General features: G+C 42.9%; 1 protein-coding gene across 4 annotated transcripts; it reads right to left on the bottom strand.

The window, feature by feature from the left end:
- Positions 1 to 1,248: 1,248 nt before the first annotated feature.
- LOC309527190 (UPF0450 protein C17orf58 homolog) lies at positions 1,249 to 15,789 on the bottom strand. 4 transcript variants are annotated; one of them, XM_082213776.1, is made up of 7 exons: positions 15,635 to 15,789; positions 10,664 to 11,272; positions 6,582 to 6,662; positions 5,421 to 5,612; positions 4,389 to 4,575; positions 2,131 to 2,298; positions 1,249 to 2,071 (listed from the first exon to the last, which is right to left on the bottom strand). In XM_082213776.1, exons 1-6 carry the CDS (start codon positions 15,696 to 15,698, stop codon positions 2,223 to 2,225), a joined length of 1,209 nt encoding a protein of 402 aa, XP_082069902.1. In that variant the 5' UTR covers positions 15,699 to 15,789; the 3' UTR covers positions 1,249 to 2,071; positions 2,131 to 2,222. The 4 variants fall into 4 exon arrangements, with proteins under 4 accessions (XP_082069902.1, XP_082069901.1, XP_082069904.1 ...); XM_082213775.1 differs by lacking the exon at positions 15,635 to 15,789 and having other exon boundaries at positions 10,664 to 11,764; XM_082213778.1 differs by lacking the exons at positions 1,249 to 2,071; positions 2,131 to 2,298 and having other exon boundaries at positions 2,829 to 4,575.
- Between the last annotated feature and the right edge of the window lie 5,532 nt (positions 15,790 to 21,321).

Here is a 21,321-nt window from a genome sequence, read left to right as displayed (position 1 = left end):
ACAATGTGCAGAATATTTGATTTGTTTCCGAACATCTCAGTGCATTATTAAAACTCCAGAATGTATGTTCACTTACTGAGACATATCTCTTTAACATGGGTATTATGTAAAATGAGCCAGCTGAGGTCCCTTTTTAATCGCAGCTCCTCAGTCAAATTGAAGGATTTGGTGTTCCATGTCTAAATGGAGTTCAAAAGCTTCTCATTAGGTGAATTGTTTTGTGACGGGTTAGGGCCTATTTATGGAGTCTCAAGTTGGAATGGTTTGGCTTTGAACAGCTGCAGAACATTTCTACCACTGTGGCAAAACACAACATTTAGTGGACTTTAATGAATGATCACTGTAAGCAATGACCATATGCAACTGGTCTCTTAAACATTTTTTTAAACAAAAATACATGTTTTAAGTTGCATAGTCAACCATTTTATTTTACCAATCTCAAAGGTTGACTGCATTCAGACATAACACTAAATCATGTTTTAGAACTTTGGGAATAAGCCTAGCCTCCTGGGCTACCACATACCCTTCCACATGGCTGAGAGCAGAAGTTTGGAAGCTTTTGCTTCTGCTTATAGTTAACTCTGGATCACAGTTAACCTGAGGGTCATGATTTAACACAAACTATGTCGGGCCCTGCTCCTGCCAACCTAGCAGTTTGAAAGCACGTCAAAGTGCAAGTAGATAAATAGGTAGCGCTCCGGCGGGAAGGCAAACAGCGTTTCCGTGCACTGCTCTGGTTCGCCAAAAGCGGCTTAGTCATGCTGGCCACATGACCCGGAAGCTGTATGCCGGCTCCCTCGACCAGTAAAGCGAGATGAGCGCCGCAACCCCAGAGCCATGACTGGACCTAATGGTCAGGGGTCCCTTTACCTTTATGGTTAAACAGGCCCACTTCGTAACCCACGGTATGCAGTTCTTAGTTTTGAAGGTAAGCATAATTAGTGTTAAACCATGATCCTCGGTTTGGACAACACATGAAGCCTTGTTTAATTTAAAACCTTAGCTGCATAGCAGGAGAGCCCAGGAGGAGGCTAGGCTTGTCCATTTAGTGCTAAATCACGGTTTAGCATTACATCCAAAGCCAGCCATTGTTCTGTTACATTTAGTGGAGTACGACTTACTTTTGATTTCACATCAACAGCACTTCTAAATTTTATTTTACTTTGAAGTAATTATCTTCTTAGTAATTGGCATGTAAATCCGCAGGAACATTTTCCAGAGTTTTGTTAATGACATTTGTTAATAACTACTTTGTCGTGGATAGTATGCTAGCTCCTTTTCTTAGTGCACAGTCCCAAAGCAGGTAGAAGTGGTTACATCTTGGAAGAACATACTGTGTAAACACACCCAAAGTGAACTAGTTACTGTGGGGACAAGAATCCAATCTAGATACTGCTGGGAGGAAAAAGGTAAGTGTAAGTACAACCAGAGTCGTCTTTTTCACAGAAAGAGAACAAACCTAAGCTGAAATGCAGCCAGTGTTTTCAAGTATTTATCTTGTGATAATACGCTGAAAGCAAGGAAGAGAAGCAACTATATTTCACCATAGTTTTTTATGACGTGTACCGTTAGACATATTAGTCTGACTACGTAGGAAATTAGCTAATACTGTTAAAGGGGGGATACTACTCTCCAAAGAAATTTACATAGGCAGATATGGACAGAGATGTCACTCCTTTCGTTTTCCAACTCATAACGGGAATCGAGAGGCAGAAATGAGGGGAGTTTACCTGTTCTTACCACATCATGCAAAACAGCATTTTCAAAACTGCTGGTGAGAAGTATGTTTGGAGTTTCAGATGCTTTTACAAGTTTACACTGTAAACAAGGAATCTGTTGAGTTGCATTTCCGAAGAAAATAAACACACACAAAAGCCAAACATTTCAGATAAAGCAAGGGGTTGAGTTCACCAGCTATTGATGCATTTTAATGTTACTCTCTTCACCTCCAAGTCTGCTTTCATCAAACTTCAGTATATGTAGCACTAATCCTTATCAGAGTGTTTGAATGTTAGGAAAAGATAGACACATCTTAAACACGTTTACTCAGAAGTCTGTCCTAGAGGATTTACTAAGTGTTTCCTGCTTGGCAGGGGGTTGGACTCGATGGCCCTTGTGGTCTCTTCCAACTCTATGATTCTAGTGTATAGGATTGTACCCAGCGCTTGCATTACAGGAAATTCCCAGTTCAAATCTCACCTCTGTCATGAAGTCATGAGGCTTTAGAAAAGACCTCTCTCACACACACAAGAATAAAATGCCATGGAAGTAGAACTAAGCTCTCCAAAGCAGCAAGCTCTGCAAAGCAATTAAGAGGGTCTCTGAACATCGTTTTTATAATTAGTTTAATACAGGTACATTAATAGCTACCTCATACTGATATAATCAAAATAGGTATTCGTCTTTTCTAGGAAGAAAGTTTTAAAACTACACTGGTCCTATCCTTTCCGCTGGTAATGGAAGACTGGCATCGTAGGCATTTAGATTTGAGTTAATTATAGAAAATAGTCTAATGGAATAAATGTAGGGAATAGTTGTATGCAGGCTGCCCCCTGTCCTCCCACTGGTCTGGGCTGCTGCCAGGAAGTCTCCTTTTGACAAAATAAAATGCCTTCATTCAAGATGTCTTGGAAAAAATTCAATTCTGACATCTTGATTGTAAGTGTGCCATTTCCCCACACAATCTGAACCAACTCCTTTCCTTCCATTAATAAAATGCATTAACCTGTTATGAAATCATGACAGATCTAACGAGGAGACATTTCTTAATTGTTTTGCTGGTATAAGGTTGCAGCTCTCCTAGGTAATTCCAGTCAGAGCTTTTTAAAAAACAAAACAAAAACCCTACAATGGCAGAGAGTGCTTATGAAGCCTTCCATTCCCTTTCCATCTCTCATCAAGCAAAGTTTTTTTTCCTTCTGAAACTTGAGCCGAAGAGCTGCATTTGAGCTGCATTTTTTTCCATTGCATACATATGCCCTGTTACTAAATTGGACCATTCTGATAACAATATTGCTTTCTCTTAATAGTAACTACATCTTGGAGACATTGCTGTTGTAGAGAACATAGGTCTAGTTTTCTCCAAACATTCAGTTATCAACTCTCAATGTTTCCTCGAAATGTTTGAATGCATTGTTTTCTACATAAGGCAGTTGCCTTTGTGAGATCAGTCATGAAACTGCCCCAAAAGCAGTTAACTTTGCATTTTTGCTTATGATTTATATGTGCCTAATTTCTTTGTACAATTGCCAGGGGGAAAATATTTATTAACAGAAGACACTTACCTTCTGGCCTGAGAGCTGCAACATTCACCCAATGTTCTGCTTTAGTTCGTGGCTATTAAATTTGAACTTGAGGATGAATATGACTGCATAAGCTTTGTGTACTCTCAGGTCAGCAGAAACTCCCACCATAAATTACTTCTGTTAACAAGCAAAAAGGAAGGTAAATAATGGCATGGCTTGTGCTAAAAACCCACTCTCCAAAGTACTATAGTGGGGATGTGGAACTGGGAAAGCCCAATTCCATAAGCAGGTTTACTTGTCGCTAAAATTCTACACGTTGTTTATTTTTAATCACATGCATTTCTGATCGTGCCAAAGAATGTATCATATTTTAAAACGTGAACTCCCCAATATTAATGCCAAAAACTGTTGGTTTCTCATGGAAGCATGCATATTGCTGGCAACTTCGGCTATCATTTGGTTTTCCGTTCGAGCGGTTTTTGTAGACTGCTTGCATTTCCTATGCTGTTTATTGCAGAGTTTGGATAATAACAAACCGTAGTTTTGATCAAGCAAAGTACATAACAGGCGAGCTACGGTAATTGGAATAGCTAGATGCCTAAACTTGATTTAATTTTAAGAATTGAGAATGAAATTATTCAGGACCACAACCTGGAAGATGCCTGGTAAGAAGCAAGTGTGCCTATATTATCACGTTTCATCATTTTCAGCTTGTCATGTTGATTTGCACCTGTAGAAACTTGCCCAGGAGATGAAAATAATCAGTTTTGATGAAATATGTAATCCACTGCAGGACTATGGTTAGAGACAGGTAGAAATACTGCTGTGAAAGTACATTATAAACAGGAAAGGGAGCATGCGTTGGCCATGAACAGTAGTAAATTCCAGAATCGCAGCTCAATCTTGAGATGCAAACAGGTTTGTTGTGGATTTTGTGTTGGCTGGTAGATTACCGAAGCCAATGAAAGGTCATGTCTCAATAACTTGGTTAGTCATTAGGGTGCCACAGCAAAAGAAACAAAAAAACCTCCCACCATTTAGGCAGGACCTGGAGCCTTTTTCCAGAGAAGCTGGAAAAGCCGTAGCTGCTTCTAATAACAGCTGCAAACCTGCTTCAGTCCCAGAGGAGCTGTCCATCCTCACCCACATTTGGTGTGAGCTGCCTGTTGAACTTTCTGATGCCGCCTTCTGTTGAACCTTTTCATGTAGCTGTTGCCCCTCCAAAGCAGCCCGTCTCCTGGCCTCAGGTGCCCTCTGACATGCTCTTGAAGAACTGCCGGCAGCTGTCTTCTCCTGTGGTAGATCTGACCCATCGTTATGTATCTGCTTCCTGCAAAACAGCAAGCATCATGGGTGCCTTCTGGATGTTCGGCAGTGAATGTGGTGCAGGGCACATTTTGAGGTTCTGCATTTCACAGTTAACTTGATTATAAGGCTAATTAATGCCTGAGAGGTTGGCATAGCCAACCAAGTCTTCAGCAGTATTCCATCTTCCTGTTTAAAGCCTGAGCTGAGGGACCCCATATTAATAGCACTTGTGTTTAACTTGCCAAAATGGCATTAGCTGAGGCCAGGGGACCATAACTGCAAGGAACATTTGTCGTTCATTACCTAATCCCATATGCAACAAGCTCAGTTTGATTAACTCAAGAAGCTTTGGGGAAATAGAAACCTTACGCTTTTTTAAAACAACAACAACAACCACCTATTGGTGTAATTAAAATCTAAAATACTGTATACACAACTTGAGTGGCTTTTGAATGTTGTGGCGGGAATGTTAAGTAGCTTGGTGCAAGAACATCTGCACTGCATGCAGAAGGTGGCAGGTATCTATTTCCAGGTAGATCAAGGAGAGAAATATGTCTGAAACCCTGGAGAGTTAGTATAAGGCAGCTTCCTGTCTTTCTGGCAAGGTTTCCAAACTTGGGTCTCCAACTGTTTTGGGACTACAACTCCCATCATCCCTAGCTAACAGGCATGATGGTCAGGGGTGATGGGAATTGTAGTCTGAAAACAGCTAGAGATCCAAGTTCAGAAAACACTGTTGTAAAAGAACTAGGGAAGTTTCTTTAGCAAAAATTAACACATTGTGTCTGCATTTTATTCTTTTCTCTCTCCTTGCCTGGCCCTGCTAACTTGGGCTGAGTTAGAAGAGAAAAGGCTGTGGTACATTACCAAGTTTAAAGTCCGGACAGGGTTTACTGCAGTTCAAGGTATCCACAACCATCATATGAACTCGTAAGAAGAAGCCATCAGGGGTGAAGTACAGGCGATTTATCTTGTACAGTCCATTGCTGCTCACCAAGAGTGTCACCAAACTCGTTCCTTTATGAACCATGATGACATCATGAACAATCCCATTCACCACTTTTAAAAAAAGAGAGGAGCATGTAATTGATAGCTAGCCGGTACTAATTTTTCAATTGCTTGAAGCTGCTTGTAACACTCTATAAACTATTTTTCAATATAAGTTCGCTGCACAGTGCTCACGACAATAAAAAACAGCACAAAAACTAATTAAAATGTCAAAGTTATAACTAATAAAAATAGTAAAAATTTACAATTGGTGAGTTTAATTCAACAACTGAATACATTATTCATAGTAAAATATGAGGCCGACCTGGGGGGGGGGGAAGTATTTTGAATATGTGGGTATTCAAAAATACAGCCTGATAAATTGCACCCCCTGCAAACCACAAATACAACAGATTTCTGTCTCGATGTGACCTTCCCATCTGCTGAAGAAACGAAGCCATTTTACAGTACCCACGCTGGATAAAGATCCAAGCAGCACTAACGTTGCAAAATTGTGGGGTAGCCCCTAACAAGCAAAGGATTTTAGGTATGCTAAAAACCAGACCATAATATTTGTGATATTTCCATGCAAAAATGACAAAAAAATTAGTTGGGGAAGGCAAAGAGATGGGGCCCCTGACCCCCTGGGGGCATTTCACGGAAACCCCAGGGTTCCCGTGGTATCTTAGGTGGTCAAAAGTAAAAGCATGTCAAGGAGCACTTTGTAAGAACATGCACAGAGAAAAAAACTACTACTGAGTACTTTGAAATGTATTTCCATGTGTTTCTATATTTCTACTCTGCCTTTTGGGGGTTGACAATAATGTTATCAATGGCAATGATAAAACTAGAACGTTAACATTTGCCGTGGCCAAGTAAGTTGGAGGCTTGTGCTAGCCCTGACAATGGAAAGAGGGACAACAACTCTCTTGGGTGGAAAGAAAACTTTTTTGGGAGTACTAGAAAACAGTTGCTGAAATTGTCCCAAGACTTGTATGTAACCAAAGTATGACTGATTTAGTTGGGGCTGGGTGATCTTACCGAATTCGCTGCTGCAGAACGCCTCCACCTCTTCATGTTCCCTCCTGCAGTCTGTCAGGCACACCTCTGTATTGTCAGCATCTAGAGCAAGAACAAGAGTCCCATGGATATACAGAAAGTTAACGTTGAGCAGTTCCGTAGCAGGAAGGAAGGGAAGCCTGTCTTACCCGAGCGACTAAGCAGTGGAACAGACCAGTTTGTTAATGGCTCTAAAGACACTCGTTTTCCTAGGGTGTTCTAGCAGCCACCAAGCTTCCAGTACCTCCTGTTGTGATATCAGAATGCTGACCTGATGCACTAATTGGATTTTTTTCTCTCTCAAAAAAAAATATTGGAACAAAAAAAAATCTCTCTTGTGTGCAGATGCATTCAGAAGACCCAAACGCAACAGATCTCACACAGCAGAGAAACTTGAGTTGAAAAGCGAACTTTAAAGGTTTCTAGCCAGGGTTTCTACCCAGGCTGAAGCCAGCAGAGGAGCATAATTGAGGCTCCCAGCATGTCTGGTCTTTACCCGGAGAGAAAGATGAAAAAGTGAGTGGCAGCTGCGAGCTTCGTCCTTCCCCTTTCCCCATGAAGCCAAAGAAGGCTCATTTACAGGGAGAGGGGAGTTGGAGAATCTGGAGAGGCTGCAGTGGCTTTCCCCAGGGGAGCAAAAGATAAGATCCCCTGTGGGTGTGAGTAAGAAATTCTGTAGGGATGGAGGGAGGGCTGGGAAGGTGAGGAAGAGAATCCGTTGGACTAGATGATATCTGGGGTCCATTACAGCTCTACAATTCTATGATTCCACAATCCCTTCAGAACTTTGAATGTGTTTAAATAGCTACAGTTGAGTCATTTCACAGACTACAAACAAACTACACACAGAAAATTAAGGGGTATGTGAGCATTTTCAAAGTGAAACAATGGTACCTTGGGTTACAAACGCTTTAGGTTACAAACACTTCAGGTTGCAGACTCTGCTAACCCAGAAGTAGTACCTGTACTAAGATTTTCAGCTGCTTTTCCGGCTTTAAAAACATATTAAGAAATCACTGCAGTAATTTGTTCAGCTTCAGCTTTTCCAGAGCAGGGGCCGTGGCTATTCAGTGCTTATAATACTGTGCCCTTTATCACTGAATGAATTGTATAAATTGGATAAGAAAAATGGTTTTGCTTTTGAAAAATTTAAGTTGGAGATGGAGTTGTTGGATACTAAAGGTAAAAATTTATCTAAAATGTACAAGTTATTGTTGGAGTGGCATACAAAAGATGAACAAGTTAAATCTGTGATGATAGATTGGGCAAGAGATGTAGGATATAATATAATGTTTGAGGATTGGGAAAGATTGTGGAAGAAAGGGGTCAAGTTCACCGCATGTACTTTGTTAAAGGAAAATATAATGAAAATAATGTATAGATGGTATCTGACTCCTGTAAAATTAGCAAAGATATATCATAACTGTGACAATATATGTTGGAAATGTAAAGAAAAGGAAGGAACCTTTTATTATATGTGGTGGACCTGTCCCAAGGTGAAAGACTTCCAGGAAAAGATTTATAACGAATTGAAAAAAATGTTGAAATATACATTTATAAAGAAACCAGATGCCTTTCTTCTTGGAATAACAGGTTTGGAATTGCCCAAGAAAGATGTTAAATTATTTTTGTATGCCACAACTGCTGCTCGTATTTTGTTAGGTAAAAAGTGGAAAACCCAAGAATTACCAACAATAGAAGAATGGCAGATGAAGATGATGGATTTTTCAAAGCTAGCCGACCTAACAGGAAGAGTCCGTGACCAGGAGGAGGAGTATCAGGAAGAGTGGAATAAATTTAATGATTATTTAGTTAAATTTGCTAAGTTAAATTAACTGAAAACAGCTTGCAGATACTTAATGGGCTTAGGATTTTATTTATGTTAAGTGATGAATTAATATGTTTAATTCCATCTAAGGATGTTAATGTTTAAGTTAAATTTCATAAAAATTGGGATTTGGAAAACGTTAAAAGGACATGCAATGAAATTCAACCAAGGGGAAGCGAGGAAGTCACTTAAGAAAGTTAATAACTGTAATTTTCAATAAGGCTATGATTTATGTTTGTTTGTTTTGTGTGTTTGTTTGTTTATAATACTGTGAAAACTAATAAAAAAATTGGAATATATATATAATACTGTACCCTTACAATACTTTCAAATGCCTAACAGAACACTTATCAAAAGGCTGAAACCAAGCATAGACTTTGTTCCTAAACCTTGAGCCCATATTAATTGCCAAATCCATATGTTTAACTTGCATATGAACTAAACAATTGCAGCATGATTCTGGTTGGTTTCCCTCCTTTCCCCAATGAAGTTTGTTTTCGACTTCTTAATTATCCATTGAATTTCACATAAACGTAAGTTGTTCCTCCATTCGCACAGGAGGGAAGCGATTTCCACCACCTACAGAACTTTGTGGAACATCTTGCTCCAATCTCAATAGTTGCCCGGTCCCTGGGACCAGATATACAAACAGTGCAGGGGGCTGTAGAGGGTAGAAATGTATTATGTACCATGAGCTCTGTTCCATTAACAGAAAAAACATCAGGATTCAAGCCAGAGTTCATTTCTCCTGGTAATATATGTTTTAGAAAACAAGATGAATTTTCAATTGTCTGTTGTAATTGTAAAGCTTGTTGCCTGCCAAGACACCTTTGTCAAGAAGCAAATCCCGTGTCATCATGTATTTAACAACTAGCTGTTGTTTTTTTTCATTCATTTGCTCCATTGTCAGCCTTGCCAATTTCATTCTTTCTCAGACCTTTCGAAGCCATTAGCTTAGTTGGCTGTGTTCAAGCCTTGCATTGTCTGGCAGAAAGCTAACAGCAAAGAAGCACACCTGCATATATAGATTCTCTGTTTTGTTTTCCTGATGGTTTACCTGTGCAATCATATAAAGGTAAAAGGTAAAGGACCCCTGGATGCTTAAGTCCACTCAAAGGCGACTCTGGGGTTGTGGCACTCATCTCGCTCTTCAGGCCGAGGGAGAAGGCATCTGTCCAGACAGCTTTCCAGGTCATGTGGCCAGCATGACTAAACTGCTTCTAGCACAATGGGACACCATGACAGAAACCAGAGTGCACAGAAATTGCCATCTAGTGTCACATTGTATATTGCACTTAAGGCACACTTAAAATGTTTTACTTGCAGCTGGATAGCTGAGTCCTAGACAAATAGACAGCTCCTGCTATGCTCCGAAGGCCTGCAAAAATAAATGGGCCTTAAGCTGACAAATGCATAAGTATGTGGGGAACGATTGGATCTGTACTGGGTTCACGCAGCTATTTTGAAATGAAAAGCAGGAAGCGAGCAGCTTGTATACTTACTACTCTGGCTATTTTAAAGCATTAATTTGATCAGCGTTTACTACAGCATTTGCTACTGGGAGTGGCGGATGCTACCATGATGCATACTACTTGCAGTGGGATATATTGTGCATGGTATTTAAATGCTAGGGAAAACGGAGCCGCTATTATCCAATAGAATAAACTGAAAATGAATGAGCTGTTTTACATGGGAGGTCTGATTAAGGCTCACAACCTTCTGAGCTTAAAAACCTGATCGTACATATGCTTATTTGGAAGTAAAAAAGGTAACGGGACCCCTGACCATTAGGTCCAGTCATGGCCGACTCTGGGGTTGCGGCGCTCATCTCGCTTTATTGGCCAAGGGAGCCGGCGTACAGCTTCCAGGTCATGTGGCCAGCATGACTAAGCCGCTTCTGGCGAACCAGGGCAGCACACGGAAAAGCCGTTTACCTTCCCGCCAGAGCAGTACCTATTGATCTACTTGCACTTTGACGTGCTTTCTAAGTGCTAGGTTGGCAGGAGCAGGGGCCGAGCAACGGAAGCTCACCCCGTCATGGGGATTTGAACTACCGACCTTCTGATCGGCAAGTCCTAGGCTCTGTGGTTTAACCCACATTGCCACCCGCGTCCCTTATTTGGAAGTAGGCGCCAGTAAAATCAGTGGCACTCCCAAGCTAGTGCGGGCGGGTTTAGGATTGCCGCCTAAAGCTGTAAATGGACTTAAGGTGAGCAGCAAAGCCCTGCTTCCTTACCGTTCTTTGAGACACTGTGGTGATACGGCAAGCTTGATGCCTGTCGGTTTGTGAGCCAGGAGGGATCGGTGCCATTTCCGAGCGAACGGCTGGGCTTGTCATAGGGATTGATCTTGCCCGGCTGATGGAGGTGATCCAAACTTCCAGAACGTTGCCCGGGGCTTGGCCCTGCGTTCTTGAAAGGGTGAGCTTCTGCCAGCAATCTACCCTGGCGATGGGAATAGGCAGGGGGCCGGAAGTAGGCAGAGATGCTGTTGGCTGCTTTCAGTTGCAGCCTATCCGTGTGCATTCGGTTTGTTTGACTGAAGTTAATGGCGGGGAGAATGCTCTCCTGGCGGCTCTCGGAAGGGAAGCCCTTGGCATCCTGAATGGGCTCCTTCCTTAAACCTGTGTGGTTCTCTACTGAATATTTGACCTTTTTCTTCTTGTCCCGGGACAGCAGGTGCGCCTGTTCGGCTTTCCCTTTCCCCAGGTCTTCTGGAGGCAGTGTCTGGTCCTCAGTGATGCCGCCTCCTAGTGGAGACTTACTCTGGCTTGGTGTGGAGCCAATGGACCCATACATGTCTTTGCTGAACGGCTGGATAGACTTTCCAGCATATGGCAGGGGCCCTGCATTTGAGAGAGAGGAAGGGAGGGAGGGGTTAAAATGCAACTCGAGCAATGATCCAAGTTCCATGGGTGCAGCAATCACTCTTCCCTTCTATGGCAAGGCCTTAACGTACTATGGGAGAAGAGCACAACTGTGTTTATTTAAGTTTCCTAGTGGAAGTCAAAGTTGGTGACCAATGGGATGTTAAGGGGGATTCATGGATGTTTGTGGGATTACCCTGCTCCTTTGCATTTGCCTTTAAGCATTTTACATGCAGTACGTTTGTACAGTGGTACCTCGGGTTACAGACGCTTCAGGTTACAGACTCCGCTAACCCAGAAATAGTACCTCGGGTTAAGAACTTTGCTTCAGGATGAGAACAGAAATTGCAGCGCGGCAGCAGCGGGAGGCCCCATTAGCTAAAGTGGAGCTTCAGGTTAAGAACAGTTTCAGGTTAAGAACAGACCTCCGGAACGAATTAAGTACGTAACCAGAGGTACCACTGTACACCGCTGAAATGGTCCTGCTACCTCTGAAGGATCCTGGTAAACCTCCAGGTATAGGGCGGTATATAAATTCAATAAATAATAATAAATGCAAATCATACAATCAAATCATAAGGAGACCAGCCACTTCTTAGCCGGCCTTTCTCCTCCTCCTTCTCCTTGTATGGCGTATTTTGGTCAGGGACCTCATTGGAAGAACAGAACTGGAGTGGCAGGCTGCTACATCAGGGCAGCTGTCCTCAGGTCTCAGCAGCCACATTTGATTTTGTGCCAGCTTCTAGTTCCTAAAACACTACCCTATCCATGAACGCCACTGAAGAAACTCAATGGCATTTGTCTATTTTCTCCCGCCTAGAGCAATCTTCTCTAATCTGGGGTCTCCAGATCAACAACTCCCATCACCCGCAGGCAGCAGTACCAATGCTCAAGGGCCCTGGAGTTGGACAACAGTGGAGCACAAGACTGGGGAGCCTGTTTAGAGCCTCCATATAACTTTAAATTGCTACTGTGGTGAAACTGTTAGGCTAGCCGAGCATCTTTCCAGTTCAGGCCTCAGCGCTGCAGAACAATGTATTGCGTTGTGTGCTTTAAAAAAAGAAAACCCAGCTGTGGACAAGCGGAAGCATGGAAACCTAGAATTATTTTCCCCCCCTGTTTTCGTTACAAATTAAAAGCACGATTTATAAACAAACTCCTCTCTAAAAAAGAATGCTGAATGTCCAGGGAGCATCCGGGGAGCAGGGTTCACATTGCATCCTGGTCCGATTGTTTATAAAGTCCCTGACAAACATGGCTATTTGATTTTCCCATCCACAGGAAGCTCTGTTGACAATGTCGTCTGCTCTGCTTAAGCCCTGTCACCAGCTCTGCATATTGATGAATAATTCTTCTGCCTAAGATTTAGATCCCCAAGATGCAAAGGCAGTTGTCTGAGAACCCTAAAAACCGAACTATAATGTCCCATCTGCCGTTTGTTTACGAATTACAATCTGATCCTAACTGTGTTTATTCAGAAGCCCCATTCATTGCTTGGATCGATTTCCGAGAAGGAACGCTTAACACCTCACCTTCAGTTCTGGGATTCTCAGTCCCAAAACCAACTTTTAAGTATTCCCCTTTCAGCTTGCAAATAACAACGCAGTTCAAGCTTTGAAACTGGTTTATCCACAGTCAAGTTAACTCTCTGACAACCTTGAATTCAAAATACTTCATACAAGTAATTTAACTCAACCTTCCCACGTAGAGAAGCAACTGTGTTTTTTTATAAAAATGCTCAATTATAATAGCAGGTGGCCTATTTCTTAGCAGCTGAATAGGAGGAAAGTTTATTAGGGAGGTTTGACCTTTTTACTAATGGAAGCTAAAAAAAAAACTAACGATGGTGAGCTCTCAGTTGTATTTTGTTACTGCCACAGGCTGGCGATAGAAAACGGGCAACTTCCCAGACCTGGTTTTATGCCGGTTCCATGAAGAATGAGCTTTCCCACCCCTCACCCCGGCAGGATTGTTTGTGGGTTTGTGGGTTCGAGTCCCATCTGAAAGAAACAGGACACGAAATTAATTTTGCAGATTCCAAATTGCTCTTTAACATGGAACATCACCACAAGAGAATAATCATGGAAGCCATCGAGATAGAGAAACACCCTCACAACATGAACAAGCGTGACGACACGTCCCGCCTGCCAGACATCTGGAAATTAGCCCTCCCCACAAAAACCGACACCAGAACCAGAGGCACACAGAACGCCGTCACCAATCAACCACACCAGACCCAAACCCAGACCCTCTCCACAGACATATTACAGACTCCATCCAGTAGCCAAACTATAGTGGCACCTCCGGATGCTGCACCCCCCTGCAATCCCTACACAGATCTGGCGGGCACAAGGCACAAAACCACAGCTCGCCCCTATACACGAAGCCTAGCCAGAGCACAACTAAATGCAGCACAGCCATCTTCTCAGAAAAACTCTTCACAAGCTCAAGAGGTCAAGACACAAAAGCTTTAGCAACTAATCTACACTTAATGACCCACCCAGTGGTATTCAGAATATCACTCATGAAATCACTCAAGATATCCCTCAAGTAATTAAGGAACAAAAGAAGAAAAGGCACACTAATCTAGGAACTTCCTCTCTGCCCAGAACGTTGGAGGCTATACACCACACCCCTCAACAGTATCTATAGGAACTCAAACACCAGATTCTGCTCTGTTCCAGTAACAAGAAGCCGAAAGCACCAGCCTGAAGATGACGAGTGAGACCTCGTCGAAACGTCGCACAGACACCCCGACTCTTACACGGGAAGACACCCGAAGACACCAAAACCTGCATTCCTGTACCCGTGAAAATCTACGAAAGCATATATATATATATATATACACACACACACACACATATACACACATATATACACACACACAGAATTAACATCCCAAACAGGCCAGATGCTGGTGCACAGGTTTTTCTCCCTCAGGTGCAAAGGTTCCTTCCCAAGGCTCGGGGGGGGGGTTGAGGGTTGCCACAAGTCCGGAATCTTCTGGAAGCAGCCGGAATACTGCAGTCGGCAGTAGCGTCTGGCTGGAAATTGGGGGTATGTCCGTGAAAATCTGGACATACAGCAACCTGTGTTGGCATTTTTGCTGATTTTCCATGAACATATCTCAAAAACGTCATTCTCAACAACTTTGGCTAATAATAATAATAATAATAATAATAATAATAATAATAATAATACAGTGGTACCTCTGGTTACGTACTTAATTCGTTCCGGAGGTCCGTACTTAACCTGAAACTGTTCTTAACCTGAAGCACCACTTTAGCTAATGGGGCCTCCTGCTGCCGCCGCACCGCCGGAGCACAATTTCTGTTCTCATCCTGAAGCAAAGTTCTTAACCTGAGGTAATATTTCTGGGTTAGCGGAGTCTGTAACCTGAAGCGTATGTAACCCGAGGTACCACTGTAATAATAAAACTCAACAACTTTGGGCAATAATAAGAATAAGAATAATAAAAGCTCAACAACTTTGGGCTAATAATAATAATAACAGCTCAACAACTTTGGCCAATAAGAATAACAATAATAAATCTCAACAACCTTGGGCAAGAATATTATTATTATTATTATTATTATTATTATTATTATTAGCTCAACAACTATGAGCAATAATAATAATTTAAATAACACAACTTTGGGCAATAATAATCAGTCCTTTTTTTCTGAGGGGACGCAGGGGTACGCATACCCCTAAATATTTTGTGAATCGCTGTACTTTTGTCCATTTACTGTATTTATTTTTCCCGATTTGAACTACAAAATGGTATTTTCTTGAGTCAAAATGAGAGTACCCCTAAACATTTGTTTTAATAGAAAAAAGCATTGGTGATAATAATACTGCAATAATAAAGCTCAATAATTTTGGGGGGAAATAAGAATAATAAAAGCTCAACCACTTTGGCCATTAATAATAATAATAAAGCTAACTGTGGATCATCATAATAATAATAGCTCATCAACTTTGGCCTGTAATAATAATAATAATAATAATAAAGCTCAATAACTGTGGATAATAATATTAGTAATAATAATAGCTCATCAACTTTGGCCAATAATAATAATAATAATAAAGCTAAATAACTGTGGATCATAATAGTAAGAATAGCTCATCAACTTTGGCTAATAATAATAATAATAATGATAATAATAATAATAATCACTTTGCTCAGAAAAGCTGCACGACTTTTCTGCGAGGCGAGTTCCCTCCGCGCCTGTGGGAAGGGCTGCAGCTGGTGCAGGCGAAAGTTGGGCAGCAGGCGGGGAAGCGCGTGAGTGCGCGTCTGTCCCCGCGGGGCCTCCTCGCCTGCTGGCAACACCTTACCTGCCCCAGAGCTGAAGGGGAAGCCCAACGCGAAGCCCAGGAGCCAAAGACCTGGGGATGTCATTGTGAAGGAAATCTTTTTCCAAACTCCAAGGGAGCCAGAGTGTCTCTCTCTCTCTCTCTCTCTCTCTCTCTCTCTCTCTCTCTCTCTTCCTTTCTCTCTCTTTTGGCCCTTCCCCCTGTTCATGCTAATGAGAGGCATCCTTAGGGGAAACGGGAATCAGTCACTCCCTGGAGCAAGACCCAGCTTTTTTATTATTATTATTATCATCATCGTTTGTTTTATTTACTTATATTTTATTGAAGTGATTTCCATTAAAAGAAATACAGAGAAAAAGAAAAGTAAAGGGGAGGGGGAAAGAACAACAAAGACACATATTTAAAAAAAAAATTCGCAAAAATGCACTATGCAACATTCCCACACGTTCTTCTAGAAATTGGTACAGTTTTGTTATCTTGATACTTATGTGAAGGTTAATGGCCTAGTGTATTTGTATAAAATCCTTCCGGATATTATCATATTTATCTAAGTGTGTGCCCTGTAGCAGTCCATTCAGAGGTTGCGAGTGATGCCAAACAGTCAATTAACGGGTATCGTATCTTTTACTTTTCCAATTAATCAATATCAGTCTCTTGGCCACCTTTAGGGCACAGTTCCTGGGAGCAGGCTGGCTCTGCAATCCTGTCAAGGGGCATCTTCCTCCAACTAACCCTGGTCCTCGGATGGCAGCAAGGGCCTGAAATAATTCAGGGAGGGGTGGACAGGAAAAAAGGGACTCAAAGAATCAAGAAAACTGCCAAAGCATTAAAAAAATTTAAACAGAAGCCAAACTGGAATGAATATTACAATTAACCATAATAATTAATGATTGGCAGAGAAGAAGGAAGACAATCAGAGCCAATATTCAAACTTGGAAAGAAAATTGGAAATACAGACGGGGGGTGATTAATGGCTGCTGCTGAAGAAATATTGAAAGGAGATAAGAGATCAAATGTGATTCACCGGGAGAGGAAGAAAAATAAGATATTGAAAAAGAACTATTACCACTTTGGACTAGAATCACGGGGCGTATACAAAAAAAAAAAAAAGGAAAGTGTTATCCCACTTCCTCTGAGTGCTATGGGAGATCATTTATGGAGATGAAAGGATTTATTAACAGACCAGTGACAGTTTAACAGCCTGCCAGAGAAGAATGGAGCCATATAGGAGTAGAAACATGATTTTGGAGGATGGGAAGAATGGCAAGAGGAACATTGGGGCTGTGGGATGTACCTCCAGCTGCCAATAACAGAATAAAGAGGAAGACGAGAGAAAATGGAGATATAAGAGCTATCTTGGCAAACAGAGGGAAAACAAAAAGCAAATTAATTGAACTGAGGTTTAGTCGAAAGAAGGAGGAGAATGAAAAACTGGCACCATGCAGAAAGGAGCAAGGGAACGCCACAGGAACTCTCCCCAAACAGACCAGGTGCAGAGACATTGCTGAACTACAACTCCCATCATCCCTGGCCATTGACCATGCTTGCTGGTGCTGAGGAGAGTGGTTGTTCAGCACCATCTGGAGAGTCAACGATTCCCCACACCCATAGGAGGCAACTCCTAAGGGCCGAGGTCCCTTCAGGACCCCCCCCCAATAAAATCCAGCCAATAGGCATTGCCATTCAAATGGGGTTTGTGTGTGTGCTGCATCTTGTGACTGTGTCGAGCGGTCCTAAGATAGGCAGAGGACTACTTACTTATGGGACATGATGAAATTGACTTGAGAAGTGTTGGGGCCATGGAAACCTCTGGCCTTTTGTACAGCCAGAATGGAGCCCACAGTACCAAGATAAAGAGTTGTTGCTCCATTTCCCTGGGCCTCTGACCCTGCCCAACACTGGCCTACGGCCCCTGGAAGGATCCCTCCAAAAAAATGTAGTTTTATGATGTTTCCGCGCTCTCTTTCTCTCTATATATATATATAAATTGTGTGTGTGACTCTCTGTGTGTCCTGTGTGCATATAACACCTGAAATCACTAGAGGTATACCCACAATTGTGGTAGGTTTGAATGGATTAGACCAGTTCCTTTAAAGTGGTGTCTCCAAAATGTGGGTCCACCTGTTTTTGGACAACAACTCCCATCATCTCGGACCACTGGTCTTGCTTGTTTAGGGATGATGGGAGTTGTAGTCCAAAAACAGCTGGAGACCCAAATTTGGGAAACACTGGTTTAGGATGATGCCTCCCCAGCTGTCGACATTGGCTGCAGACTGCTCATGATGTCGCAAAAGCACTTGGTAGCTGAGTGGATACAAGGGCAGGCCAAGGAGAAAACCCTTTTCTACTGCCCAGCAGAACACAGCTGGCAACAGCTGTGATATTCAGCAGTGTCTGCCCCCCTTTCCCCCCTCCCTTTGGAGTAGGTGAACTGGCAAATGGAAGGTCATCATCCAGCAGCAGTATGTGAATATGTGACAATAAAGCAAGTTTGCTTGCTGAATGGGATGGCAGCTTGAAGGCTGCTGATATAATGGAATCTTAAGAGTTGGAAGGGACCCAAGGGTCATCTAGTCTAACCCCCTGCAATGCAGGAATCTCAGCTAGAGCATCCATGACAGATAACCATCCAACCTTAGTTTAAAGACCTCCAAGGAAGGAGAGTCCATAATATAAATAGTATTCTAGAATGGGACGTCCTTATTTTCATTGGAGAAATGTTGGAAGCTATGACCTCCTAGGGGCTGGGGCCCTGTTGTCCCTCCCCCCAATAAAATATTAGAGGGGGCTGCCCCCCAAAAAGTTGATGGACACTGCCATTCAAATAGTGTGCGTGTCATGTGATCACTTAGGTGGGGCGGGGCTTTACCTCCCCCCCCAAAAAATAAAACATTTTATTCAAGTTGGCAGCTCTGGTTCTAGGTCTTGTTAAAGGAAGCAGCTCTGCATATCCATGGTCCCAAGAGAAGTCGGCAAACAAAAACCACTAATATTTGATTGCACAATAGCTTTCTAGATTCCCATTCACAATACTATGCACTTTATTTAATGGGGCGTCTGCAGCGCCAAGCCCCACAATCTCCGGGCGCAAGATCGCGTTGTGTTTAGGATGCGCGCGATCACCACCCGGCCTGATCAGACTTCTCCCTCGTTTACGTGCAAATGAGAGCTTTCAAGCCCTTGCTGTACGTTCCGCAGCCTGGGTCCACAGACCTCTGCGCCCGCGTCCAGCAGGGAACGGCGCGACTGCTTGCAAAAGCGTGCAGCAACAGCGGCTCAGAAAGCCATCGCCGAGGTGCTTGGAAGCGCTTGGTGAATTTTGAAAGCCTTGCCGCAAAAACGAGGAACGACCCAGATGGGACTCGAACCCACAATCCCCAGCTCCGGAGGCTGATGCCTTATCCATTAGGCCACTGGGTCACCTGGCAAGAATGGCTGAGCGCCGCATTCTAAGGGCCCCGCCCGGACACGCGTGGCTCCGCCCACTCCGCGTCCATCCTCCCTCTCCTGACTTCGTCTTCCGCCCCTGAGACAATAAGCCACGCCCACCCTGCGTACTACTCGCTTCGCGCTTCGGACTGGCTTTAACTCCACCCCCGGATCTGCAGGCTCTACTGCGCATGTCAGGCTACCGTGGGGACGGCTTTGACTCACTTGAGGGACCTGTCGACACGTGGAAGGTCTTCCGCTTAACCCCGCGGTCCTCGGGACTAGATATTTTGGGATGATTTTCACAAGCGACGTGTGTAACCTGGCTTTGCACTATCCAAGTCTGCAGACAGATCGCCTTACGTCCGGGATTCCCCGGACATACAGCTGCAGCGAGCGCCGTCCACGCGAGTGATGCCCTATTGTCCGGTGAAATCCGGGTGTATGGTAGCTCTTGCCGGCAGAGTCGTTGATAATTGTTTTATTTTTGTTGCTACCCTGCCCATCAGGCTGAGTTTCCCCAGCTACCCTGGGTGCCTTCCAGCAAAATATAAAAAATAATAAAATATCAGACATTAGAAACTTCCCTGAACAGGGCTGCTTTCATATGTTTCCTGAAAGTTGTGTAATTCTTTATCTGCCTGTTGTCTGATGGAAGGGCATTCCATGGGGAGGGCGCCACTGCCAAGAAGGCCCTCTGCCTGGTTCCCTGTAACTTTTTGCCAAAATAGCCAAATTTGTTTTGCGATTTTGCAAAAAAAAAACAAACACAAAAAAACAACCCAAGACCTTTGGCCAAAACTACAAAAAAAAGCAACAGGGAGAAAAAAGCTCAACGACTGTGGATTTTCACTTCTACTTTCTGAAATTTGGCAACCTTGCAACAGTCCAAAAGTGATGACACTTTGGTGAAAGGGGATTGTAAGCTTCCCCTATGAGGAAAGGTTAATGGGGTAGCCAGAATAGGGATAGAAGGGGGCAGCTGCCCCCACCTCCATAAATCAAGCATATAAAAAACAACTTTCTTTATCCTCAGTGTAGAGGTTACACTAAGTGATATGTTTGAATGCTGAATGTGTAAGTGTATATGCCTAGAGACAATGGATAAAAGAAACATCATTCCTTGTACTGCTGTTTAATGGTTATTGTGTTTGTTTAAAAATGTGTATACACACACACACACACACACACACTTAACTCAAAGTAGAGATTGTAGAAAGATTTTCTGAAAGCTTAGGGTCAACATAAAGTAATTTAAAACGACTGTTGTGGATACATTTCATTCTGAATCTGCTAGACAGAAGATGTTGACAGGTGGGTGTCCTGCCCCCCCTCAACATAAATCCTGTCTATGCTCACAGAAAGGTCACAGCATTTAGGACTTTTTAGTACAGTACTGTATAGAAAAGAAGCAAGCAAGGCATGATGTAATAAAACATTTATAAAATTAGGCGTGCCATGCGTGGAGAAAGTGGATCGAGAAACGTTTTCTCTCCCTTCTAACATCCAGTAAAGCTAATTTATGTTAAACTTGCTCCCAACAAAGCGAAGTAGGGGCCACCAACTTGGATGGCTTTTCAAAGAGGATTAGACAAATTAATGTAGGATAAGACTTTCAATGACTACTAGCCGCAGCTTCTATGTCTACCTCCACTTTCAGAGACACTATACATCTGTATACCGGTTTCTGGGAATCACAGGCGGACAGAGTGCTCCTGCTGCACTTTTTTTGCAGGCCTTTTAACTGCTTAGCCACTGCGAGAACTGTTGCAGTGTGTGTGTACAGTATGATTTTTTCTTTTTCTCCATTTCAAATCAAAACGTTTTACAAACTTTAAAGCACCCGAGGACTTCCCTTCTTTTCCTTCCACGGTTCATATGACGCATCATACTTTCCTACATTAGTGATGTATGGAAGTGAGAGCTGGACCATAAAGAGGGCTGATCCCTGAAGAATTGATGCTTTTGAATTATGGTGCTGGAGGAGACTCAGCCCTGAGTGCTCACTGGAAGAGAAGACTCCCTGGAAAAGACCCTGATGTTGGAAAAGATGGAGGGCATAAGGAGAAGGGGACGACAGAGGACCAGATGGTTGGACGGTGTTCTCGAGGCTACTAGCATGAGTTTGACCAAACTGCGGGAGGCAGTGGAAGACAGGAGTGCCTGGCGTGCTCTGGTCCATGGGGTCACGAAGAGTCAACTAAACAACAACAACTTTCCTACGTACTTTCACATCAACTTTCCACTTTGACATCCATCAAATATTGTCTGCTCGGCTG

The sequence above is a fragment of the Podarcis vaucheri genome (assembly GCF_965113315.1).
Source record: "Podarcis vaucheri genome assembly, chromosome: 2".
NCBI lineage: Eukaryota > Metazoa > Chordata > Lepidosauria > Squamata > Lacertidae > Podarcis > Podarcis vaucheri.
Note: the sequence above shows the minus strand (reverse complement) of the source record. Positions and strands in the feature narration are given on the sequence as shown.